We start from the raw sequence: 27757 nt of genomic DNA, 5'->3' as shown, positions 1-27757 counted from the left end.
TCAGCACAAGTTCATAAAAAAGATCGCAAGCATGCCATATGTGAAAAGTCAGAGAATTTTATTGACTTTTATATGTTCTTGGAGAAAACCATTCACATGAAAAGGTTGAAATTTGATATGAGATTTATTCACACTTTATTTTACACATAAATTACTTAATTTGGGAATCAGACAATTTTTCATTTCAAGAGGACTTTTACATGATTACATTCACAAAACTGGCACACTATATAAAAAACTAAAGCAAACAGAGCTAGACAAGTATGCAGCTTTATGCCAATTGAAATCTCAGCACGCGCCACCCCTCATGCATGATCGTGGAAGTATCTGCTGTGACCTTACTAGAATATTAATGGACAATGTCTGAGGTCATGAATGATTGTTTATAAAATAAAACCTTTCTCAAGTGCTTCTCATTTTGTTATAGAAAAATATTACAAATAAAAATTAGTGCTATTCAAGGTGTTCATTTCAAAATCACATGATATACAGGGTCAAGCCATTTCCCCTCTCGTATAGACATCACCACACACTGCGCAGGACCCAATCAGCTCCAAGGTTCCCTGGCAGCATGACCAGCTTAGTGATGACAGTCACTGCGCCGACTGATTGAAAATGGGAGTGAATTAAAACAGTCAGGTATTGGGTTTACTCATCATTTGCTCCTAGTCTGAGACTCAAAAAAACTGCCAGAGAAACATGACAAAATTTGTATTTCTTCCTGATACAAGAAATTTGTCTAAAAATCTGTAACTATAAGACAGATTTGCTTCTTAAAAGAAATGATTAATATTTTTTTCATGGTTAGATTCTTATTTAGAGAGGATTCAAATTTTTAATTTGGGCCCTCTTTTTCCGGAGGGTGGGAAGGGTGGTTCAGTATTACCAGGTTTATTCAACAAACACAGGGGTGTTTCAAGGAGGACTACAGACCACTGTTACAATCAAACTGTCATAGTTTCCTTTTCTTAGACTTATGTAAATTTTAAAGAAAAGGGGTCTCTCATAAGCTATATACAGCAGTTTACACTTCAGTGTTTTTCACTTGATATACAATTAAAATTAATTTATGACAAATACTTGTCACATGAATTTATGTAGGCACATCTAAACTCTGCAGCTTTACTGGAGGGGTGAGGTCTTCTGTGGGATCATGATTCTGGATTCCATTTCCTGAATAAGTGGAACTGAACACAGGGTGAAGGTTACTGTGCTTGTTCTTTTCTGAACAGATAATGGTAAACATACATCAACAAACAGGTTTCTGAGAATGTTTAGAGTTGTGCTGCTTGAAATCACAGAGTAAAATATTGGAAAATACAAGATAATGACAGATCAGCAAGCATCCTATAAATGTTATTAAAATTATAACAGATTCTGTCTAGAGATGTGTTTAATTTGTAGAAAATTAGGAAAATAGTGTTTTCTCAAAAGGTTCTTTGAACTAAAATAAATTTATATAAATGCAAGTAATGTTGCACCTGACTGTATTCCTACACTGTACTTATAAAACTCACTGCAGAATAAAACACGCCTCTGAAAATTGATGAAAGTGTAAGAATAAGTAACAAAAGACACAATTATATGACTTTTTTGAACTAAATGACTTATTTTCTAGAACAAATTACTCCTTGATTTTCTTGGCAGTACATGGGTGTAAATGTACTTACATGCAACGTGGCTGGTACTTATTACCTATATTGGTATGGCTGGGTTGTATTCAGCCCTATTTTTCTTATAAAGATCAAGCAACCATGCTTTCATAGTACATATATATGTGGTTATACATGCATTCACAGGTATACATGTATATACAAACACACATGAAAGTCTAAATATCAAGTTAAACTTCAAAATTACTTTTTAATTGCTGTATTAAATTGTAATGATTTTGTGAATGAACAATTTTGTTGAGAAAGGAAAAGTTTAGAACATTTTTAAAATAAATTTTCAGAGAATGTAGAAATGTGCAAAAAAACTTGATGTAAAATTTACAACATATAAGGGTCTGAAAACTGTACCAGACAACTACATATGTTAAAGAATGAATATTCTTTATTGAAAAAAATTATAATTATTAAAGAAAAACTTGACTCCCTTCCCACCCCAACCTTATAATTCACCATCTAGAACAACATACTATTTAAAAAAAGTACATATTAGCTTCGAGGTGAATGATAATAAAACTATGCGAGAAGAATAAAATAGTACCTGTATAATACACCAATTCTTCCCAGCCATGTTTATGCCACGCTGCGTTCCGTATATCTTCCCTTGTCTGCAGGTCCTTGTAAGCTGAAATAACCACACAGAAAAAACAAGCTGTAAACCAAACAGAATGCCCTACATTCCACTCGTGCTCCACTAAGTACTGATCCAGCTGCTCATCCAGTTTTCACAGAGACTACTTTGGGCAAAGTGAGGGTGAGTTTTAAAGACAGGCAACTGAGAATTCATCTCTGCTTATCTCAATACTCTTTTGTATAAACCAGGAGGCGGGGAGTGAACACTTGGGACACTGACTGGGGACGAAGGGGGAGGGAGAAGGGCACTGCCTAAGAAGACACAGGTGTAGAGTCTGGCCTCTCTCAGACCCTGAAATCCACGTTGTTCCTGCCTCTGTCTCTGCGTGAGGCGGATCCCGGTGGACTTCTCACCTTGCTGTTGCTCCCTGAAGCCTCGTGTCCTCCCCACAGGGCAGTTAAGGGAACTGTCCTGTGTCCGCCACAGCCTGTCAGAGCTTTGCCCAGCACACTCTAGTGCCTGCCTCTGTCTATCTCGACTCCTTCACCTGGGCGCCCCCACTCACACATGCTCTGGGCATGGAAGTGACCTCCGTTGGGGAGTCAAAGCACATGGTAACCCTGACCTATCAATACATCCGTGTGCGGCTCATGTATGAGTATGTCTAGGAGGATGTGCAGGAGCCCCTCCCGGAGGCCTCTCCAGGCTCAGAGGCCTGACTTTTCAGTGTATATCCTCTGGACAGACCATTCACTATCGAAAACATAAAAACTACTCCACCCCTACCTCAAATCAATGAAGGTTAGATTTATATCACCTTAAAAGGCAGGGACACAGAACACATTTCTTAAAGATCTGTTTCCAAACCTACTACCTTTGAAAACGCTTACGAGGTCAAATTTCAGCTAGCGACAACCCCAGGACACTGCTGCCCCCGAGGTTCCGTGGAGATGCCGGTCATTTGTGGCATGTCATTTGGTGCAGGGTTTTCAATCTCCTAAATGCCCGGGCAGCCCCGCATGTGCAGCTGAGATGAGCACCTCGTTGAAGCAGTGATTGGTGGGGGGAGGGTGGGGTCTCCTCTCCAGACCCTGGCCTGCAAGGTGCTCAAGGAACACAATGTAAAAACTACTTTTCTACCTCAGCTTACCCATCACACTTAGGCCCCTGGTAGATACTCTACCATTCAGCCTGTCTGAACTATTTGTAGTTTTCTGAGCCCTTTTTCTAATTTCTCATGTCTCCATCGCTGTTCTAGCCTTTCCTTCCCACGGTTACCTGCCAATCCCATCTAGATCATAAGTTTAGCTACTATTCCACCTTTCATTAATGTTCACCCTGTGCTATGATCACACGCTGCCTCGGGGCATGTCATTCACGTTTGCTTTATCCCTCATTAGCTAGGTCACCGGACCTCTGTAACCCAGGCATGCCAACACAGCAGGCAGACGGGGTGTGCACCTGGTGGGACCAAACAGGTCAAACTCACCCTTAGTTAATTGATATGGTCTGGAAATAAGTTAGGCTTTTCATTTCTTTAAACTTTAATAACCATTTACAAATACGCCCAGAATGTTCCTGTTCCAGCAGGGAGACAGACACGAATAGCCACAGCTGTGACACCTGGGGCCCCGGAGAGTGACATGCACTTGGGGGTAGGGGGAAGGGGGAACACTGAGTCAGGCTTGAAAGATACCAAAGAAGGAAAAGGCCAGAGGAGAACAAGACCCCGGCGGGCAGTGAGTTCACGTGCAGGGAGCTGTCTCGCCAGGTAAAACGCAGGACTGCCTCTGAGGCAGCAATGGAGAGGGTGGAGGGTCTAGAAAGGATGGGAGGGACCATGCCATGAAAGGCACTCAGTAGCTTTACCATCTTGCTTCTGCCATGGTTGCTGACTTCACCTCTGACTCCTTTCACCACTATACCCTCTTGGATGACCAGTTTACCAGAAGTCTATGGACACTTTTGCTGTTGACCTCTCATTCCAGACAGCCCAGAACTTAGCTTCCATTGTGACATTTGCATTTGCTATAGTTTCAGATTACTGACTTGAGATACCCTTTACTGCCTAGTACAATTTATTTAGTAATAAACTGTGAAGTCCCAGTAACAAAAAATGAAGGAATAAAACAATGAATACCCCAAAGATGATGCACCATGTATAACTGCCCAATCTGAGAGAAGAATCCTCCAACAGCTTCATCACCGTCCTGTCTGAAGCGAATTGCACGAGCCCTGCGAGAAAAAACGACAATGTTCAGACACTGAATTAGGGATGGGCACAAGAACCAGTAAATTTCCTCCATACTCGGAACAAGTTTTTCAGAATAAGACTAATTGTTTTTTTTAATCATCAGATGCAATCAAAAGTTACTTTAATATATGTAACAGGTAAACGTACCTTTCTATAGCTATATTAGCCATTTTTGTGGGTAGACAATTAATGACTATTAAACACATGAGGATATGTGGTTGCACTGCTGATTCTTCACATAAAGTCAAGAAAGGTGGCAGACGATAGGACCAGAGAAACTTAAGAACTGCTTCTTCCAGAACTCGCTGAAAGCGATGGAAACCTGGATATGACGACACCCGAGATGCCACAGGGAGAATGGGTTTGAGATGAAGGAAGCACACCTCCACAGCAGCTGGAGACAGTGACCGGAGGAACACGGGAGCCTCTGAACTAGAAAGGCGATTTGCAACCTCTCGGGAAGCACACAGGACCATGAGGGTGGAACTTCTTGGCCAGACAGCATCACGATCGAAACTGAAGCTTCTGATTGGTTTTTCTTCTTACCAGAGCAAACCATTAGGAAAATGAATATGAAATGGCATTCCCTGTGTATTATGTGTGGAGGAAAGTATGTACATATGTTGTCTCTATCCGTATAACATAAAATTGTGATTAAATTGGTTGACGATTGGCATGTCTTCAACTTTCCTTAAGACTTCCTATTGCAAAAGGTATCAGCTCTTCAAACACCTTCTGTTCCAGGTACTTTATTTTTATATTTAGTGATGCATTTAAAATCCTAGAAATATTTTGAAATGTATACATTTTTCCAAAAGCAGTTTTCTAGAATCAAAGCTGAAAAAAATTTATATCAACACTGCCCAGGCTTTCCATCGTGGTCCCAGAGTTGGTAGGACTTGGGAAGATGAGTTTATTCTAATTCACTGTCAAGAGTGGGAGACATATGAGCAAGCATACCAACCTACTAATATGTACAGTGAGACATAACCCTCTAGGGACGATTTTCAGTTGATCAGTGAACCCTTCCTGGAGGCAAACTTCATAGCAACTGAATGAGAACATCTCCAAAGGGTGAGGGGGTGGGGGGTTAGAGCCAGGGCAGCCTGTGGGGGGAGGGAGGAAGCCAGGCTCCTTAAGATCACTCCGCAATCCTTCACTCTCATCCACGTGACCCACACTTTCAGGTTCTTTTCTGGTGAAGGAGGGATCTCTTGCTATTGTCCCCATGGGTTACCCCAAATGATACTAAATTCTTTAACTTTTGCATTTAGAATTAATTGATCAATGTCTTCACAAAAATTACAAATCTGATTGGTAAATTATTGAGATTAAGCAAATCACATTAACGTGCATTCTAACTCAGAAGGAAAAAATACTCCTTCATTGCCAGTGATAAATATTCAGGATTTTTCATTTCATTCTGAATTTTTCCAGCTCAGTTACAGTGGGCAAAGAAGACATACTTGCCTTAGCCTGGTCATAATCAGAAGCATGTAGTCAAGAGGAGATCACCATCTTAAAATAGTTACCTATGTGCCAAAATATAAATTGAACGCTGAACTGGTTTTATAAGTAGTTTTCAAAATAACTGAAGAATAATAATCTCAGTTCTTCCTCACGGATTCCATGGTGGGCAAGTTTTAATTATTAAAAAAACAAAACAACCCCAGAACGATCCGACTCTATGGACAACTAAATTATTACATATACAAGCTCCTCTCCCCCCTCAAAAAACCCTTAATAAAACGGTGCCTGTAATAGTAGATGAGGGAAAGTGAGTTTGCCACCCCAAATACTTCTGGGACATTACTTTAAACTGGCTAGTTTTAGGAAATGAAAGACTTCCCCTAACTGCCTCAGACAATATAGACAGAGGACATGCTACAGGAAGGGAGCCATTAGCACAGATAACAACAGTGTAAGATGGACCAGGTGCCACAGACAGAGAGCAAGGCCTGCTTGGTCAAAGTCCTCTTTACGTCTCACTGTTAAAGATAACCCAGCAAGCTTTTTTTTTTTTTTTTTTAGCAAATGTTTGCTTTTTCATCTCCATGTGAATTGCCTTGCTGCCTTTGAAGTCCCAAAGCACAACTCTCCCTTCTCCTTGGATCAAGATGGCATGGAAGCCTTAACTGCCAGGTATGTCCTAGGGTCTCATATTCTTAAGGAACATTTGGTCATTTTCTCCTATCAATCTGTCTTATGTTAATTTGATTATTAGTCCAGCCAGGATTTAAAAGCGTAGGAGGAAAATGTCCCCCCTCCATATATATAATCAAATATATTTCTTAGTTTTCAAATTAAAAGAAATTCTAACTTTGCATTCTTTAACCTTTGATGACCTCAGAAGAAAAGACTCATTAGAAATAAAGATCACAGAACCATTTTTTGGGAGCTAGAAGAGTTCTTAAAAATTACCTAGTCCAATGCAAGGAATTTTGTAACAGAAGAAAGAAGACCACATATAAGTTGAAAATAAAAGCCACAGGTTCTCCTTTAAGGATAAAGATGAACCAAGGGTCAGTAGCTGACCAATGGCCAATAATCTACTCTTGCATCCCTCTTAATTATTGAGGCTTTATATTATTACTAGAGGCCCAGTGCATGAAAATTCATGCATTGGAGGTGGGGTCCCTCAGCCTGGCCTGCCCCCTATCACAGTCTGGGAGCCCTCAGGGTTGGAAGGTGACCCAGTGATCAGGGGAAGGAGACACCTCCATCATACCTCTGCTGCTGCCACTGCTGGCAGAGCAAGCCTCAGCTGGCCCTGGTTACCTGAGCCTCAGGTGGCCCAGGGTGGCTCTGGGCAGCCGCCATCCAAGGCTTGCCTGCACCTCAGGCTGGCCCTGGGCGGCTGAGGACACTGGGGGACTCTGGAGGCAGGTGCGCGGAGCGGCCGGGCCTGCCTGGGGGAGGGCCCGGCCTTGCTGGGTGCCTGCTGCCCCAGCATAGCTGAGGGGACTGGGCACCACCATCTTGTGGCTGTGGGTGCCACCATCTTTTAGGGCAGGGCAGTCAATTAGCATATTGCCTCCTTATTGGCTGTGGGCGCCGTCAGCTTTGTGATGGTGTGAGGGTCAATTAGCATATCCCCTCTTTATTAGATAGGACTAGAGGCCCAGTGCACGAAAATTCGTGCACTCGGGGGGTGGGAGGTCCCTCACCCCGGCCTGCACCTTCTCACAATCCAGGACTCCTCGGGTAGGGTCCCTAGGCCTGGCCTGAGATCAGGGCCTATCGGGGCTTTTCTTCCCCAGGCTGCAGGCAGCTGGCCCACCCCCGCCGCTGCCACTACTTGCCATCTGTGCAGCACTGCCCCCCCTCTCCTGCCACCGGTGGCCTCCCTCTGCAGGTGCCACCAGGCTGGGGTGCAATGGCTTGGCTGGCCTGGGTCTCCCTCTTTCTTTGCTGGGGGGTGGGGTCAGCCCTGCGAGGGGCCGTCTGCCTACCTGATCGCCCCTAACCACTCGCCTCCTTACCTGATCACCCCTAACTGCTGGTCTGCCTACCTGATCACCCCTAACTGCTGGTCTGCCTACCTGATCACCCCTAACTGCTGGTCTGCCTACCTGATCACCCCTAACTGCTGGTCTGCCTACCTGATCACCCCTAACCACTCTGCCTGCCTGCCTGATTGCCCCTAACCCCTTGCTTGGGGGCGGGGCCAGCACTTACTTTCGGTTACTGGTTGTTACGACCCAGGGTTTTTTATATATTAGGGTACTAGAGGCCTGGTGCACGAATTTGTGCACCGGTGTGGTCCCTTGGCCTGGCCTGCACCCCCTCGCAATCCAGGACTCCTCGGGGGATGTCAGACTGCTGGTTTCGGCCCGGTCCCCACAGGCCAGGCTGAGGGACCCAACTGGTGCACGAATCCATGCACCAGGCCTCTAGTATGCATATAAGATCTTTGGTTAATCTCTTCCTGCCCTCCCCACTCCTCCTTTCCTCTGAGATTCATGAGTCTGTTCCATGTTTCCATGCCTGTGCATTGAGCATCTGCCCCCTGGTGGTCAGTGCACATTATAGCTACCGGTCATATGGTTACTTAGGCTTTATATATATAGATATTTGACTTGTCTTTTCTCTTATTACAATAGTCAGGATTTCCAAATACAACATACGATTACTAGAGGCCCGATGCACAAAATTCGTGCAAGGGGCTTGGCCTTCGCAGCCGCTTATCGGCCCTCGCAGCCTCGGCTTTGTCTGGAAGGTTGTTTGGCTGCCCAGTCTAATTAGCATATTATGCTTTTATTATACAACTAGAGGCCCGATGCACGAAACTAGTGCAAGAGTAGGCCTTTCTTCCCCAGGCTGCCGGCACCGGCTTCCCTCTGGCACTCAGAACCCAGGCTTTGCTCCAGCTGCCAGCAGGCACCCGGGATCTGGGCTTCCCTCTGGCCGCCAGCAGGCACAGGAGACACAGGCTTCCCGCAGGCTGCCAGCAGGCACCTGGGACCGGGGCTTCCCTCCAGCCTTGGCTTTGTCTAGAAGGACATCTGGTCTAATTAGCATATTACCCTTTTGTTACTATAGATTACTATAGATCATACTGGTGAAAGTTGGTAGTATTTTGTTTTAATGGTAATGAGCATGCTTCTTGTGTTTCACCATTAAGTTTAAAGTAGCTGTTAAAATGGAGAGATAGTTTTAACATTTAAATCAGGGCCAGCAAACTACAGACCATGAGCTAAATCCCACCCTATGCAGCTTGTTTTTATGGCCCAGGAACTAGGAATGGTTTTCACATTTTTTAAAAAAAATAGATTTTATTGATTTTTTAGAGAGGAAGGGAGAGGGAGAGTTAGAAACATCGATGAGAGAGAAACATCAATCAGCTGCCTCCGACACACCCCCTACTGGGGATATGCCCGCAACCAAGGTACATGCCCTTGACCGGAATCGAACCTGGGACCCTTGAGTCCACAGGCCGACACTCTATCCACTGAGCCAAACCAGTTAGGGCTGGTTTTCACATTTTTAAGTGCTTGAAAAAAATTTAAAAAAAAATTATTTCATGACACATGAAATTAGGAAATTCAAATTTCAGCATCCATAAATAAAGTTTGTTGGAACACAGTCTCATTATTCATTTACAAATTGCCCAAGGTTGCTTTCGCATTACAACAGCAGAGCTAAGTGGCGGTGACCGACACAGCAAGGTCCACAAAACCTATCGTATTTACTATCTGGTCCTTTACTGACAAGTCTGTGCCAACCTCTGATTTAAGTAAAATGTTCTTTATTCCTAATTTTGTGCTTTTTTAAAATTAGGAATTAGCATCTCTAATAAAATGTGTCAAATTTTATCGTGACTTCTGAATATGAATTAAGATGATTTTAAATTGTTTTTCTTTTATTATGAAATACTAGAGGACCGGTGCATGAAATTCCTGCACTTGCCAGCTGTGAGCCCGGCTTCTGGCTAAGTGGTGCTCCCCCTATGGGAGTGCACTGACCACCAGGGGGCAGCTCCTTTATTGAGCACCTGTCCCCTGGTGGTCAGTGTGTGTCATAGCGACTGGTTATTCCGCCCTTCAGTCAATTTGCATATTCATATTATGGTTTTATTATATAGGATTTGAACCACTCTAGTCACCTAAATTTTTAAAACATGAAGACTTTACATTTTATTGTATTTGCTTCAGCTCTTTTCGCATTGTAGCTCCCTTTTATTCCTCCTCATCGCCAACCCCGTCTTCCGCCCCCATCAGTCACTACTCTTTGGAAGTAGTTCTCACTCTTGAATATGAGTCTTCTTGTCCATGGTTTTATATTTCTCTTTATATGTATGTATCTATGAACAATAGTTATATCTTCTTATATAGCTCTTGTTAAATATCTTGTTTATATAACTTTTTTGTTATAAATTTTTAAAATTTACATGAAAGACATCATGTTGTACATATTCTTAACTCTCTCCTCAATGTGGTGTTTCCAAGATGGCTCTGTTAACAGGTACAGATCAGGTTTACTTTAACCACTGTATAAAATTCCACTGCATGCATATACTACAATCTTTCCACCAAGGCATAGAACTTCTCTACAATATGGCAACTGCAATAGATTTTCTTTTCTTATGTGACCACTAGTTTCTGCCATCCATTCAACACTTACTGACCACTCAGGATGTGCCAGGCCTTGCAGGCAGCTGTAGAACTGGAAACTGAAGGCACTGCTGGGGTGTGATAAATGCTCTAACAAAGGCATGGAAGCATGTGTTGGGGGTGCAGAGGCCAGAGCATGTTTTGGGCACCTAATTCCAGCCCCACTGTATGTGTTACATTAATCAGTTTCCTCACTTTGAGTCATCCTTGGATTCGTGTATAAATTTTCTTTAGTGAGGTATGTCATTAGTAGCTTTATCAAGGCATATTTTATATACCATAAAATTCACGTAAGTGTACAATCCATGATTTTTAAAAAATATATATTTTTATTGATTTCAGAGAGAGAGATAGAAACATCAATAATGAGAGAGAATCATTGATTGGCTGCCTCCTGCCCACCCCTAACTGGGGATCGAGCCTGCAACCCAGGTATGTACCCTTGACTGGAATCGAACCTGGGACCCTTCAGTCCGCAGGCCGATGCTCTATCCACTGAGCCAAACCAGCTAGGGCCAATCCATGTTTTTAAAGTAAATGTACAGGCTTGTGTAGCCATCACTACAATCCAATTGTGCAAAAAGATCCCTTGTGCCCTCTCCAATCAAGACTGGCCATGTGTTGATAATTATTGAAGCTAAGTAATGGGTATGAAAGGAGGGGAATCCATGGTATTATTCTCCCTAGTTTTGTATATGTTTGAAAAATTTCATAATGAAAATGTCAAACAACACAACAGTCTAGTATCAAATCACAGTATTATCCCCAGAATTTATCCCTAGAATTAACATGATGGCCTAATATAATCTATTACTAAGACTTACAAACTTACCATTTGGTAATATACTCACCAGTAATTGCCCCATTCAATCATAGTTCCTGGCTGAAAAGAGATTTGAATTTTGGTTTGTTAGTCCTCTTATGAAGAAACATAGAATAAAAGTGTAATATAACAAATGAGAAAACTAACTTAAAAATTAATTTTTAATAATGTGAGATGTAACAAATTAAAAAATGGAACAAAATATTATTATTCACAGTGTTCATACTTATCCTTTAGTGGAAATAATAGTCTATGGCTTCATATAAGAAGAACATACTGGGTGGGGCAAAAGTAGGTTTACAGTTGTTTGTATGGGAAATAATACAGTAATTAATACATAATAACACAGGAATGAACTCTGTTTCACCTACAACTGTAAACCTACCAGAAGTCACTCAGCTATGGCTGCTATCAAAACCAAGCTTAGGCCCATCCTCCAGATGTACTTAATTATTGAACTGTTGGTATTCATTCAGACTTTATTGTGAACGTTTAAAAAAATTCTATTTAAGTAAACTTTTTTTTATTTTTTTTATTTTTTTTAAAAATTTATTTATTGATTAAGGTGTCACATATTTGTCCTCATCCCCCTATTTAAGTAAACTTAATAAAGACATCATGTTATTTTTTCCAGTATAATGGTGTGTTAGACTACCAAGATCTACTGACATACATTCCTTTGAACAATGTTGCTATCTGGGCTTTCTTGCTAGTAGTCATTTAGTGGGCAAACATCTAGAAAGTCTTACAAAGTATTATTTATTCCCTTTTAATCTTATAATTTTTAATCTAATAAATAAATGAATCAGTTTATTCAACAGTCATACATTTATTAGCTGCTCTAGCTCAATTACATTAGATGCTAAATAATGTACCTACTGCTGCATTTTAGGTCTTTCCTCATAAAAATAGAAATGCTATATAATGTCAAATAATAAATATTATGTATAAGATTATAAAAGACAAAAGAGCTTAGCAGAAGAGAAGGAATGAGAAATTAGGAAGATTTTAAAAAAAAGAGGACTAGATAGGGGTGAAAACAAGCCAAAATATAATGCCAAACGAATCACAGAATGTACACTCAACTTTTTATCAGCATTAAGCGTACTTATGAGGAATAGTTAACTCATATTTCAGTACTTACTCGAAGTTGGTAAGATCTGAGTTCATATATATTAGGTCCTGGCCGTGGAAGAGGCTCATTCCAGAAACTGAACTCTAATAGCAGTTGATTCTTCCTAGAAAGAAGCATGTTGCTTCTTGCCTTCCGGAATTGCAAAAATTCCTTTGAGTGAAAAAAATGTGTTCATGAAATCATCTAATATTTATACATAAGCCTGCTTTAGTAATATCTGCATTCCTCCTATAATAGAATACTATTACAAATAGGGTCCCAGTGTCCTGAGACAGTCCCAGTTTACATCTTTTTTTATTTTTATTTTTTGGTTAATACTCACCCAAGGATATTTTTCCATTGATCTTTTAGAGAATGGAAGAGAGAGGGAAAGACAGAGAGAAACACTGATGTGAGAAAAACATATACATTGGTTGCGTCTCCTGCATGCCCCCAACCAGGGCCCAGGCCGGGAAGGAGTCTGCAACAAGGTACGTGCCCTTGACTGGAATCGAACCCAGGACCCTTTGGTCTGCAGGCCAAAGCTCTATCCACTGAGAAAACTGGCTAGGGCCCAGTTTACATCTTATCAAATCAGCCCAATGACTATTACCATTCCCTTTCACTCTCAAGTGTCCAGATTTAGATGAAAAGCTACATGGCCATCCTAATTATTTAAATGACAATATAAACAAATGCAATTTCTCACTTTTTAGGTTCTCCTAACAGGGTGTGACACTGTAATAACAACAGTGACATGAAGACTACAAACCATCACAGAATTGTGAGTATTTGAGACCTTGCTTCCAGGCAAGTTGGGCTCAGATAAACTCATAAAAATTCAAAAAAACAAAACAAATATCAAAGAATCCAAAAGCCATTTATATTTGGACTGGGAAGCTATACAAAAGGTTTTCTTTCCTGCCCAGCTGGTGTGGCTCAGTGGTTGAGCATTGTCCCATGCACCAAGAGGTTGCTGGTTTGATACCTAGTAAAGGCACATGCCCGGGTTTCAGGCTCAATCCTCAGTAGGGGGGAGTGCAGGAGGCAGCCAACTGATATTTCTACCTCTCCCTTCCTCTTGCTCTAAAATCAATAAAAAAAAATACATTTTTTAAAATGGGGTTCTTTCCTAATAATGTCTGGCTGTTAAGAGTCTCTCTACTAACATGCACCATTAGGGAGGGAGAGGATAGCAAAGTCAGCCCAGGGTAAAGAATATGTGGCTAGAGTGCTGACTTACTGGTTTCAAAGTACCAGCTTATCATTTTCTAAGTACAACTGACTTTTAGAATGAGAACGGTTATTTTAGCCCTGGCTGGTGTGGCTCAGCTGCTAGGAACGTCATCCTATACACTTTTTAAAGGTTCCAGTCAGGGCACATACCTAGGTTGTGGAATCAATCCCCAGCCCTGGTTGGGGCATATATGGGAGGAAACCTATCAATGTTTCTCTCTCACATCAATGTTTCTCTTTCTCTCTCTATATAAAAATCAATGAAAAATGTCCTTGGGTTGGCCATGGCTCAGTGGTGAAATGTCGACCTATGAACCAGGAGGTCACAATTCAATTCCCAGTCAGGGCACATGCCCAAGTTGTGGGCTCAATCCCCAGTGTGGGGCGTGCAGGAGGCAGCTGACCAATGATTCTCTCTCATCATTGATATTTCTATCTTTCCCTCCCTTTCCCTTTCTCTCTGAAAGCAATAAAAATATATTTTTTAAAACTGTCTTCGGGCCCTAGCTGGTTTGGCTCAGTGGATAGAGGGTCCCAGGTTCAATTCCAATCAGGGGCGCATGCCCAGGTTGTGGGCTCGATCCCCAGTGGGGGGGTGTGCAGGAGGCAGCCAATCAATGATTCTCTTTTATCACTGGTGTTTCTATCTCTCTCCCCCTCTCCTTTCCTCTCTGAAATAAATAAAAATATATTTAAAAAACAAACAAAAACAAAACAAAACTGTCCTCGGGTGAGAATTAAAAAAAAGAACTGTTATTTTAATAGTATTATAACTGGTTACTTTATGTTTGCATACATCTTCAGAGAGTCAAAATAATAAAATTTTTACTACAAAAAAACTGTTTACTAATGGTAAAAAAAAACACTGATGACAAAAGAGTCATTTAATTCTGTATTAACATCACTATATCATTAGTGTAAAAATGTAAACATTTTTCAAAATCATTACCTGATTTTCTCTGAGTTTACTCATGACCTCCGTGAGGGCGGGATAGCCTCCTTCATACCTCCAGAGGTGGACTGGAATATATTTTAAAAGATAACATACATTTAGAGTTTCATGATACTCTTACCTTGAAAATATTCTAGATGTGTATACTATTAACACAGTACAAAAGTAAAATGTGCCATGTGTTGCCTATGAGTTACAATATAAAGTTATAATAACAGATTCAAATATTAAAACATAAAAAAGTTTTTGCAATGAATTACTGGAGAAATGACTTTAACCATAAAACCAGACTGAGACTTGGAAAGCTTTGATTATAAAAACAAGCATGAAATTAAATATTATAAAGGCTTAAGGAACAAGTGTTTATTCCAAAGACTTCTGCTTCCTACCAGCTTGATCCTGCTCGCCATACCACGTGTTCCAAGTCCCCACCAAAGTACAAGGGTAATGTTTATCTTCATGAATCTTTGGCAACACCTCTTGACTTAAAGAGAAGAGATAGCAACACTAATTAAACAACCAACAAAATTATACCAGGTGAACAACACATGATCAGTAACAGGAAAAAGGTCACTACTCCATGTTCTGATAATTGACCTCAGAATATATTTATGATAAAACAACATGCAAAATCAACCTCTTAGCTGAATTCTGTTCTACTCTGATACCCCACTTATCAGAAGCTTAGGTTTCTGATACCCCCAACTTGAGGATAGTGATAAAAATGATAAAGAGCCAAAGGTTCCAAGATTCTAGGAGCTAGGGGTGCCATTCCAGAAAGAAGTCCTGAAGAATGGTGATGTTTATAAAAGCCAAGTTTTGTTGGATTCAAAGAAAAGAAGAATGAGGGAAATGGAAACAGCAGGAAAAGAACACGGGAAAAATAAGGAAGGGAAGAAAGTAATGTTTAAGACAGGGGAGACAGCACAATCAGGCAGTGCTAACGGGGCAGAGGAAAGTCGGCCGCAAGTAAGGAGGAAGACAGAGCTAGAATACAACACAACTTCCATAGTTCCAAAGGACATTTCGTGACAGTAGAATCCAAATGAAAAATACAACAGAAAGCAATGATTAGGTTCTATTCAATGCAACCAACAGAGGGGATCTGAGCGCATCACGTAATCCCACACCGGACACACCACCCATTCCATTACCACTGACTGTACAGAGCAGAGGCAAGCCACACCAGGCCATGGCAACGTGTTACTTGAACAGAGGTATCAGAGCTTGGTTCTTTAGAAACCTTCCTAGAGTGCAGATTCTAATTTACAGGGAAAGGCAAAGGAGAGAGACACAACTATGCCATGCCAAGAGAAAAGCTAAGCCTATCTTTTTTGAATAGAAAAATTATGATAAAATAAGTATAATACAGGTTCAACAATGGATACAAAAAGATATCAAGGATCAGAAATGGAACCAGTTCAAATTATTTGCTGACACTGAGTGATATTAAACTAAGAATATCCAGTAGAGCTGGGGCACCAGGATAGGGTGTATATTAACAGTCAACAGAGAAAAGGTTAGAATGGTCTATGTCTAACTAAACACCCATAAAAGTAAATGCCACCCTTCTAAAAATACACATGGTGTGGTAATTGTACTGGCTCATATAGACTTATGTTCAGAACCAAGAGGAGATGAATGGAAATCGGGGTGGGATTGTTAGGGAAAGGGAAAGGAGCTTCCTTTCTGCCGTATGACGAGCAGGAAGTAAGTAACCCTGACCTGGAGCCAATGTAGAAGGAAGCCTGTACCAATGACCCAGGTGGGGTCCAGGAAGGGGCCTGCCAGTGGGGCATAGGTTTTCCACCAATACTAGGTCATACATGGATTTGCAGCCAACCCTCTTTGCTGGGAGCCCAAACCTGCTTTTGGAAGCCCTGGCCTTACCTGGAGGCTGTCAGCGAGGTAACACCTAAACCCAGAACCGGATGGGCTGGAAAGAACCTCATTGCTGGGTCCCCAACAAACCAGGCGGGAGTTAAGTCTCTCCGTACTGAAACAAGGAGCTGCTGCAGTTTCAGAGAAAGGAGGAAATCGACAGAGGAAGGAGAAAACAGAACTCAAGCAGATCAAGTTGACCGAGTTTGCACCATGGATTACAGGTTGAGGTGGAAGTATAGGTACAGCTGTGAGTCCAGGGAGGAGTCAGAAAGGAGGTACTTGGAAATGGGGCTCAACAGGCTGGGAAAGAGATGGAGAAGGAAAAAGCAAAGAGAACTAAAATACGTGTCAAATGAGGAATACACAGCCTTTAGTAACTAACGAATCACAGGGAACTAAGGAAAGGGTTAAATAAAACCAGGGTGATTAACACATACAGGGATGTTGAAAGAGCAAGGTGATTCTATCTGTTGAGTTTGAAGGAAGAGCAAGACATCCAAACAGAAATATAAATAGACAGAAACCTGAGACAGGACATGAATAAAAACAGGACAGGAAAGATAACGCAAGGAAACATCAGCATAGAGAAATAATTTCATTGTATGAGAAAAGATTTAGAAATAAGTATCTGCTTTTTTTAGGGCATTTTTTAACAAAGAAAATTGTGCTGCAGTAAGAAATTCTTTACTAATGTTATTTCACAAATCACATCCAAAAATTAAAACAATAGGTTTTTACTTCTGAAAATTTTGCTGATTCTGGTGACAGAACCATTTTTTTCTTATGAAAGTAGCAGATTTTAAAGATAAAGAAAAAAAAAGCTTTTAAATTATATTTGCTCCTTAAAATACTATTTCTATTAATTTAATTAAGAACTGATACACTCACTTTTCTCTTAGTCTAAAAGTTTACAAGTTCTGTAAGTACCTATGGGCCACAAATCATGAGAATCTGCTGAAGGGACTGGAATCCTGGCAAATGGAAGATGTGGGAAGAAATGGCAGCTACATGCAAATGGGACAGTTTTACTGAGAAGTAAAATTGGAAACAATAGAAGTCACAGGGACACAAGTTCTAATTCCTAACACTCAAAGCTGCCCAGAGTGGAACGCATGAATGTCTCTAGGCACAGGCAGTCAGGAAGGTGTGTGGAAAGGACTCAAGCACTGGATGAGTTGATGGGCTAGACAACTTTGCAAGGTTCCTTCCAACCCTGAGTCTAGAAACATTCTAAGGTTTATAGCTTATGTCATGATTTACTGTCTGGGTGCTTAACATCAAAATGCCCTTTGTCATCCCACACAGAGCTCAATTTAAGAAGCCTCTGAGCGTTCAGCTTTAAGAAAATGGAATGAAGATCTCACTCTGCTATCAAATGCTGGCTGAACTAACAAATATTAAAATCATTATTTTCCCCAAGTAAACGATAGTTTGGTATACACACCAAATTTTGTTGTATGCGTCTAGGCATTCCGGTTTAACATTGTGAACTGAAACAAAAGAAAATTCCACGATGAACTTATGAACAAAGGGAGAAAAGTCAACTGTGAAGATAGCAGACCTATCACTCACACTGTATTTTGTATAGACTGCTTGTTTCCCTTTTGGCTAGGAGATTAGAGTGAGCATCTTTTCTTGGATCAACTTTCCGGACAAATAAGGATTTTAACCAGCTGTCTTCTCGAGGTCTGTGACTGGAAGACGTCAACCCCCTATGGAATAATAAATACAAAAATTTGAGTCTCATCAGAGGTAAAAAGATCTGTGTCTTTAGGTAGTGTCACATGACACACTGTTTCCATAAATTCACCAATCCATTCAGCAAGCATGCCTTGAGCACCGATCCTAAGCACTACTCTAGAGCCTGGGGTACCACAAAATGCCCGCTTTTCCATTATGTAGTTCTAAACAGCAGGAATAAAGTGTAAGGCAGTAACTTGTGGTTCTCCTAACAGAGTTCTCATGCTTATCTTTGCAATTTCCCCTATGTTGTTTTCCCTCCTGTAAAGCAATTTAAAAAAAATAAATATTTTTTTTTTGCCAAAACTGGTTTGGCTCAATGGATAGAGCGTCGGCCTGTGGACTGAAAGGTCCCAGGTTCGATTCCGGTCAAGGGCATGTACCTTGGTTGCGGGCACATCCCCAGTAGGGGTTGTGCAAGAGGCAGCTGATGGATGATTCTCTCTCATTGATGTTTCTAACTCTCTATCCCTCTCCCTTCCTCTCTGTAAAAAAATCAATAAAATATATATATATATATATATATTTTATTGATTTCAGAAAGGAAGGGAAAGAGAGAGAGAGAGACAGAAACATCAACGATGAGAGAAAATCACTGATCGGCTGTCCCCCCCACACCCCTCCCGCCCCCCGCACGCCCCACACTGGGGACCGAGCCCGCAACCTGGGCATGTGCCCTTGACCGGAATCGAACCTGGGACCCTTTGGTCCGCAAGCCGACACTCTATCCACTGAGCCAAACCAGCTAGGGCATGTAAAACAATTTTAAAAATATATTTTTTATTGTTTTCAGAGAGGGAGAGAAAAAAATTAATGATGAGAGAGACTCATTGATTGGCTGCCTCCTGCACACTGCAAACTGGGGATGGAGCCTGTAACCTGGGTATGTGCCCTGACTGGGAATCAAACTGGGACCTCCTGGTTCATAGGTTGAGTCAGGCTGTAAAGCAATTTAAAAATATATATATATTTATTTACTGATCTTAGAGAGGAAGGGAGAGGGGAGATAGAAACATCAATGATGAGAGAGAATAAGTGATCGGCTCCCTCCTGCACACCCCACACTGGGGATCGAGCCCGCAACCTGGGCCTAAGCTGGCAGGTGGACATCCCCTGAGGGGTCCCAGACTGTGAGAGGGCACAGGCCAGGCTCAGGGACCCTCCCCCTGACCAGTGCATGAATGTCGTGCACTGGGCCCTCTAGTAACATTATATAATTTTCAGGTGTACAAGACTATAATTTGACACTTGTGTACTTCATTGTTTGCTCATCACCCCAAAGTCTGGTTTCTTCATCTTCCCTCCCACCCACTGCCCCTCTGGTAACCACCATTCATTTTGTTGTCTGTGTCTGCGAGTTTGTTTTTAAGTGCATACGTCCATACTCTTCCAAGTGGAATTACAAATCTTTGTAATGTCCCTAGAGGGCAGTGTGACATTATCTTATCAAAATTAAAACTATGGCCCTGGCTGGTTTGGCTCAGTGGACAGAGCATCAGCCTGCGGACTAAAGGGTCCTGGGTTCGATTCCGGTCAAGGGCACATGCCTGGGTTGCGAGTTTGATGCCCAGTGGGGGGCATGCAGGAGGCAGCCGATCAATGATTCTCTCTCATTGATGTTTCTAACTCTCTCTCCCTCTCCCTTCCACTCTGAAGTCAATAAAAAAATATATATATATATATAAAATTAAAACTGTGTAGGCCTTTGGCCCAATAATAGCACTTGTAGTTATGTCCTACAGGCAGCTATATTTAGATAAGTACATCAAGATAAATGCACAAAAACGTTCATTACTGCTTTGTTTCCAGTGTGTTCCTGGTACCGGCAATTTGGCTATTCATTAACAGGGACTGGTCAAATGAATTAGGGAATATCCCAAATCAGAACAGAATGAAATCATTAAAAAGAATGAGCCAGATCTACATGCACATAACTCTAAGAGAAATTATGTGGAAAAAGCAGGCACTGAACAGTATCATAAATATACAAAGTGAACTGCTAATAAGTGACGATGGCAAAAAAAAAATTGACTTGCTGCTTTAATGAACAAACATTACAGGCAATTTTCTCCCCATAAGAGATTCTTTTAATTTAAAACTAATTCATAGGATATTATCACAAATAGCTAGAAACCAGATAAAAAGACCTTTGAATGATATAAGCTTACAAATTCAAAAACTAAAATATATAAATATAAAATTAACAATCAATGTTTTCTATAATGATCAAGAAATATAAAAATACTTTTTCAAATCCTTCAAAGATTAAAAAGCTGCAAGTTTACAGTAAACAAGCAAAATAAGTTAATACCAATCATGCAATTTTTCTTACAAGTGCATAGGAGAAAAATATGTAATCTTAAATGGCATTTGTAAAAAGACATTTGCAATTCTTCTATCTTGCTTGTACCATATGTAAAATTCCAGAAAATTAAGAAAGTGTTAAAACAAACTTTTAAAATAAAAAAAATGAATTATATATAACAACAATTAGCCCTAAAACATATGGTATTTGTTTCTGTTTTCAATTCACTGGTTGATTATATAAATAAACTCATTCTGAAGAAGGCAATTTACCAAATGAGTCATGTTCAAATTTATTTCAATAAAAATAAAAATGTTTTGTCAATTTGTTTAGTGTCTTAAACACACTACATTTTGGAGTGTTTGCAAAATATCAGGAAGCAAAATGACAAGTATATAAAATTAGTGAGTTATAAAGTAGAACGTTTTAAGGTTTGTTAATGGGACTTTGTATAATTCTTGTTTTTTCTTTATTTTAGATTTTAAGTTCACTAAACAGAAATTGTGTGTTTTTTTTTTTGTGTCTTGTAAATAAATTGTAAGAACCTAGGAATAACAATTATGAACAATTAAGAAAGGAGTTCAATGAAAGTTTCTAAAAGTATCAGCATTAAGAAATTTCCCAAAGTAATTTTTTCCCTCCTCTTTAGAACTTATGGGTATTATCCTATCCTATGTAACAAAAGGCTAATAGGCAAATTGACCAAATGGCGGAACGACTGGTCGTTATGATGCACACTGACCACCAGAGGGCAGACGCTCAATGCAGGAGCTGCCCCCTAGTGATCAGCGAACTCCCACAGGGGGAGCACCACTCAGCCAGAAAGCCAGGCTCACAGCTGGCTGGCGAGAGCAGTAGTGGTGGCGGGAGCCTCTTCCACCTCTGTGGCAGCGCTAAGGATGTCTGACTGCTGGCTTAGGCCCACTCCCTGGCAGGCCTAAGCCGGCAGTCAGACATCCCCCAAGGGCTCCCGGACTGCAAGAGGGCGCAGGCCAGGTTGAGGAACGGCCCCCCCCAGGAGTGCACCAATTTTGTGCACCGGGCCTCTAGTAAGTTAATAAGTATATACTGGGTGCTAGGCACTGGACTAGGTAGTTTGTCATTTCATTTAGTCCTCAGAACAATTTAGCAAGGTAGCTATTATCGAATTTTAAAGATTGGCTCAGACAGATTAAATGACCTGCGCTAAGAAGTGACAAAATAAAAGTATGAACCTAGATCTATAAAGTTCAAAATATTTTTACTAGTAAGGGATACTTCCCAAACACAAATCTCCCCCGCTGAGCAGCTGCACCAGATTTTAGTAATACCAAAAGCAGATACTTTATTTTACTTTTTAATATATTTTTATTGATTTCAGAGAGGAAGGAAGAGGGAGAGATAGAAATATCAATGATGAGAGAGAATCACCCTGACCGGGAATCGAACCGTGACCTCTTGGTTCATAGGTTGACGCTCAAACACCGAGTGTCATTGGCAAGGCCCAAAGGTATATACTTTAGAATGAGTAAAATGAGGTCAGAGATATGGAAATGTTTTGTAAACTAAAGGTAAGTCTAGAAAAAGTCAATGTCACAGGACACACAAGAACCTGAGTGGCGCCAAAACCGGTTTGGCTCAGTGGATAGAGCGTCGGCCTGCAGACTGAAAGGTCCCAGGTTCGATTCCGGTCAAGGGCATGTACCTTGGTTGCGGGCACATCCCCAGTAGGGGGTGTGCAGGAGGCAGCTGACCGATGTTTCTCTCTCATCGATGTTTCTAGCTCTCTATCCCTCTCCCTTCCTCTCTGTAAAAAATCAATTAAAAAAAAAAAAAAAGAACCTGAGTGGCGTGTGCTTGTGAACTTTGGCAGCAACTGTCTTGACAATTGGAAAACAGTCTGGCCCAGCATTATCCTCAACTGACTGTGAAACTCGGAAATCTTTCGAGTGGCAGGTGACCAAAGCTGCCTAATGCGCCCAGGTCATCTAGCTGTCCAAGCTGAATCACTGAAGGGAGGAGAAGCAGCTGTGCCAACAGCTGTCAGGGAGATAAGATCCAGGCGGGGCTGAGGTTCTTTAATGACAGTGACAAACATTTCAATCAGTGGTCTCTATAAGATCACATATATATGCTGTACAGCACTTTACAGAGGGTGGGGTGGGGTGGGGGCAGCACATTTTACCTTACAGACATAGCACCCAGAACGCACCTGATCTTGTAAGCTAAGCAAGGTCGGGCCTGGGTAGTACTTGGCATAGGAGCACTAGACTTTAAATAGAGTGAGTATTATGTGCCAGGCTCTGTGGATATAAAGGTGAACCAGATCCTTAGCCTGCTCAGTCTCATGGGAAAAAATGATCAGTAAACAGCCAGAGTGGTCACGGATACTGTAGACTTACACATACACACGGTGGGAGCTCAAGGCCTGTGAGGAGCGAAAGGGACTTGGGTGGAGACATTCTGGCTCTGTCTTGGAGGACCAGAAAGACAGGTGGACAGGGCAGGCGATAATTCCAGTCAAAGGGAACAACATGTCCAGGGGCACAGAGTCATGAAACTGCATGGCATATTTCTGGAATAGCGAAGAGTTAAGTAAGGCAGAATAGGATGGCGGCTGAGATAACGGGAGGGCAAGGGGGGCGGGGTGGTTAGGCTCCTGGGCGCCCTGCTTGCCCGTCAGCTGGATTCTACCTTGTACATGGTGCAATGCTAGCAAGTTTTGGGGGAAAAAAAATAAAAAATCCTAGATGTGAAAAGCAGCCTGGGCAGTGAGCTGGCGGGTGGACTACAGCCATAAGGCAGGGAGCATGTGGCCGAGAGCTGAGCTAGGGGAGTGGCCATTCTGAGGATGAGTTGGAGGTAGAAGGGAGGAGCAGGAGGGGATGGGCTGGGGGAAGGCCTTCTGGTTCCTGGAAGATGTCCCATGATTGGGGAGAGAGAACCCAGGAGAAGCAAGCAGGCTCTGTGGGAGGAAGAGGAGTTTAACCTTTTGCACTCGGATGTCGAGTGTGACTAGACACGGTTAGCATCGGTAGCAGGAATCGAGAAAAAAGCAAGCGAGTGCAAAGGGTTAATTCTGGGTACGTAAGCATCTCAAGCACCTGGGGGGCACTAGTGCATGTCCACTAAGTAGCTGGAACTCTGGGCCTGGCACTGAGCAGACTAAGTAAGAAGTGCTGGCCGGTAAGTGTCCCAGGAAGACTTCCTCCTTCCCCTCTGAAGCCGCTCTTACAAGGTCAGCCACAATACCCCTGCTGGCAAATCCAGTTTTCTTCTGGCATCTTAACCTTTTAGCAGCATCTGGCACAGGTGACCATTTTTCCTTGAAAAACCTCACTCTGGGCATTGTCACATAACAATGAGCTCACTGGCTGCTCCCTCTGTCCCCCTTGCCGTCCTCTTCTTCCTCTATCCAGCCTGTAAATGTTGACAAGTCCCAGGCTGTTTCTCAGCCCTTTCTCTATCCATAATCTCTCAAAGTAATATCATTCACTCCTATGGCTTAAAAATTGTTACGAAAATTTTCAAATACAAAACAGTATACTGAAATCTGTGTATCTATCAACATTTAGCATTCCTATATGCTGACAACTCCCCAATGTTTCCTGTAGCCCAGACATCTCCTATGAGGAGTCAGATAGGTTAGAGTCATATAGGTTTAGGCCAGTGGTCGGCAAACTCATTAGTCAACAGAGCCAAATATCAACAGTACAACGATTGAAATTTTTTTTTTTTTTTAAATATTTTATTGATTTTTACACAGAGGAAGGGAGAGGGATAGAGAGTTAGAAACATCGATGAGATGAGAGAGAAACATTGATCAGCTGCCTCCTGCACACCCCCCACTGGGGATGTGCCCGCAACTAAGGTACATGCCGTTGACTGGAATCGAACCCGGGACCCTTGAGTCCACAGGCAGATGCTCTATCCACTGAGCCAAACCAGTCAGGGCTGAAATTTCTTTTGAGAGCCGAAAACCGACTTGTGCACATGGGCCACGAAGTTTCAATCGCACTGTACATTTCATTCGCACAGATATTTTGTGGAAGAGCCACACTCGGGGGGCCAAAGAGCCGCATGTGGCTCGCGAGCCGCAGTTTGCTGACCACTGGTTAGGCCAACTGCCTGCCTACTTGGCCTTCCCATCTGAATTCCAGCCGTCTCACACTGCTCCCCACTCCACACCTGTTCCTCCCTTTCTGAATTACTAGCAAGATGGCGGGGACCTTGTGTGCCTTATTCACTGTTTACAATAATAGCACCCAGCATATGGTGGGCACTTATATACCAATGGAACAAATAACTCGGTAAATGGCACACGCTCCACTCAGTTGACCATTACCCTTGATTCTGTATCCTTTTCATAGTCAGACTGATCTTTAAAAACTGAGGATCAGATCATGTCACACTAGAATTTATACCTTCCAATGTTTCCCACAGCTTCCAGAATAAAACCCAAGCTCTCTAAGACGGTCTGCAAGGCCTGGAATTATCTGGCCTCTGCTCCGGGTCACCTGCCCTCTAGCCAGTCTTCCCTTCACTCCTGTGCTCCAGCCGCCTAGACTTTACTGGGGTTTTCCAGCATGCCTGACTCCTTCCCACTCAGGACTTTCATGCACACTGACCACTCAGGTTTCAGCTTAACATCATCTTTTTAAAAAATATATATTTTTATTGATTTCAATAAATAGAGAGGAAGGGAGAGGGAAAGACAGAAACATTGATGAAAGAAAATCATTGATAGGCTGCCTCTTGCATGCCCCTCACTGGAGATGGAGCTGTGACCTCCCAGTTCATAGGATGATGCTCAACCACCGATCCACACTGGCCGGGCTTAACATCATCTTCTTGAAGAGGCCTCCCATGACCTCATGTGGTAGGTTCCCCGATCTTCTCTCACAGCAATCTGTAACTCTAGTTGGGTTTTTACCTGGGCCATGGCTCCCTGAGTTAGTGACCAAGGCTATTATGCTCAGTTCCAATAGGGCTTCAAAGACTCATCATATACATTCAATATTTGATAGAATCAGATAATTAACTGGGACTGAGTCCTAAAGAACACCCACAGTTAAGGCAGAATACAGGGGACCCGAGAGAGCAATCAGAAAGCCAACAGGCTGGACAGAGATAAGGACTCCAGGCTCAAGAGCATTTGGCCCCAGCAAGAAGTCAGGGTACTGGGCAGACCCAGGTCCAGTTCTCCGGTTTCCTAGCTTTGTGACCTTGGGCGCTGTGGGTAAACAAGTTGAGTGAATATCTTCAGCCTCAGCTGAAAGAAAATATGAATTTCGTGGGCTCCTATCACCTGTGTGAAAAAAAGTAAGACACGAAGTAGATGCTCAATAACAGAACAAAAGTAAAAGGAGGTTGCCCAGCTGGCATGGCTCGGTGGTTGAGCTTCTACCTATGAACCAGGAGGTCCTGGTACATGTCCGGGTTGTGAGCTCGATTCCCAGGAAGCAGCCGGTAGATGACGCTCATCATTGATGTTTCTATCCCTCTCCCTTCCTCTCGCTCTAAAAAAATTAATAAAAACATATTTTCAAAAAAATAAAAGGAGGTTGATTTGTTAATCAACCTGGAAACATCAAATTTGGAAATACAAGTTGAGCATCAGTCCTCGGAAGGGCGCTGGGCCTGAAGCCAGACAAACTTGGGTTCAGGCTAGAAAATGCCTTTCCTAGGTGTGTCTCACACCCTTTGAGGTTCCATCTCATCTTAAAAATGCAGATCCTATTAGTACTTGCTTCTTAAGATTGCTACCAGGATTTAATGAAATAAGTCACATAAAGCTCCCCAGCCCGTGGGAAGAGTTTAACCAACAGGTAGTTTCTTCGCTTTTTCATTTTTAGGTGCCAACTGTATTTTCTGGAGGCTCATTATTTAATTAAAAACCAACAAAGGAAAATATACCATTTAAATTATGCAATGTAAAGAAAAGGAGAAAGTACACCTACGTGTAAGTTAGTACAGTTTTTTTCTTAATGTGAAAAAAAATGGGACATGAATTATGTCAAAGTGATGGGTTCAGAAAACCGAATTTAATCCAACAAGGTTAGAAAAAAAAGTTAAACCATGAACCCGACGCCTACCTAGTGCTGATCATGGTAAATACTTTTTGACCCACTACTTTAAATGCAAGTCAGGCTGTTCCCAGCGCCGAGACCTCCTCACTCCCCTCCCCTCCCACGGGGGCTCATCCGGGACCGTGCGGTGTTTTTTTGCTCGCAGCCTGAGCGGTAAGTGGCATCTCTGACATTTGCAGGTGCAGACACCGAGGCTCTGCGCGGGCCAGCAGCTCTCAGCACGCCCGGCGGGACTCGGCAGGCCGCCGGCAGGGCCTGCAGCCTCGGCCGCGCGCCCCCCGTCCGGCCGCCGCTGCGGGTCGCGCCGGGTTCAAGTCCCGCTGGCCGGGCTCGCACAGCGGGCGTACGTGGCCTTGGCGCCGAGCGCCGTCCCCGCCGTGACCTTGAGCCCGAGGGGAAGGCGCTCGGACCCCAACGAGGCGCCCGCCCACCCCGACCCCGCTGACCTCGGCCTCCGGCCCCGCCGCCCCGGCCGCACTGCCCCGCGGGAGCGTGGCCAGGCCGGGGCGGAGACCCGCGCCGGGGACCCCGCGCCCTCCGCCCCGCGGCGGCCCCTCCCCGAAAGGGCGGCGCTGCTCACCGGAGCCCGGACCGGAGGCTGCAGGGGGCCGCCCGCTGTAGGAGGCCGCCGGCCGAGGCCGCTCCGCGGGCGTGCAGCACTCGCGCCGCCATGTTGCTCCGGCGCCTCGGCTCCCACCGTTCGGGCCGCCGCTGACGCCGCGGCCGCCTCCGCGACCCCTCCCTCGGCTAGGCCCGCGGCGGCCGGGGCGGGGCGGGGCGGGGCGGGGCGCGCGGCAGCTGCTGCGCGGGGCACGGCCACCAGGGGGCGCAGGCGCGCGCCGCGGCGACCCGGTGCGCAGTGCGTCCCGGCGCGGGGAAGCCCGGCGGCCGCGAGAAAGGAACCAGAAGCCCGAGAAGAATCAGTAATCTCCAGCGGAAGGGGTGCGCCAAGGAACGTGGGCAAGGCTTGAAAGAAAAGGGTAACAATGTTGCTGGGGACTCCAGGACCTGGGGGGACAAAGGT

At 43.1% G+C, this 27757-nt stretch overlaps 1 protein-coding gene across 2 annotated transcripts; it reads right to left on the bottom strand.

Annotated features, from left to right (window-relative positions):
- Positions 1-47: 47 nt before the first annotated feature.
- NIPSNAP2 (nipsnap homolog 2) lies at positions 48-27484 on the bottom strand. 2 transcript variants are annotated; one of them, XM_079785899.1, is made up of 10 exons: positions 27314-27484; positions 18193-18332; positions 18065-18110; positions 15126-15220; positions 14734-14804; positions 12579-12719; positions 11463-11494; positions 4385-4479; positions 2212-2295; positions 48-1187 (listed from the first exon to the last, which is right to left on the bottom strand). In XM_079785899.1, the coding sequence occupies exons 1-10, from the start codon at positions 27403-27405 to the stop codon at positions 1123-1125; spliced, it is 861 nt and encodes a 286-aa protein (XP_079642025.1). In that variant the 5' UTR covers positions 27406-27484; the 3' UTR covers positions 48-1122. The 2 variants fall into 2 exon arrangements, with proteins under 2 accessions (XP_079642025.1, XP_079642026.1); XM_079785900.1 differs by lacking the exons at positions 14734-14804; positions 18065-18110.
- Positions 27485-27757: the final 273 nt, after the last annotated feature.

Source organism: Cnephaeus nilssonii (genome assembly GCF_951640355.1).
Source record: "Cnephaeus nilssonii genome assembly, chromosome: 2".
Taxonomy (NCBI): domain Eukaryota; kingdom Metazoa; phylum Chordata; class Mammalia; order Chiroptera; family Vespertilionidae; genus Cnephaeus; species Cnephaeus nilssonii.
This window is presented reverse-complemented; position numbering and strand designations above follow the sequence as displayed.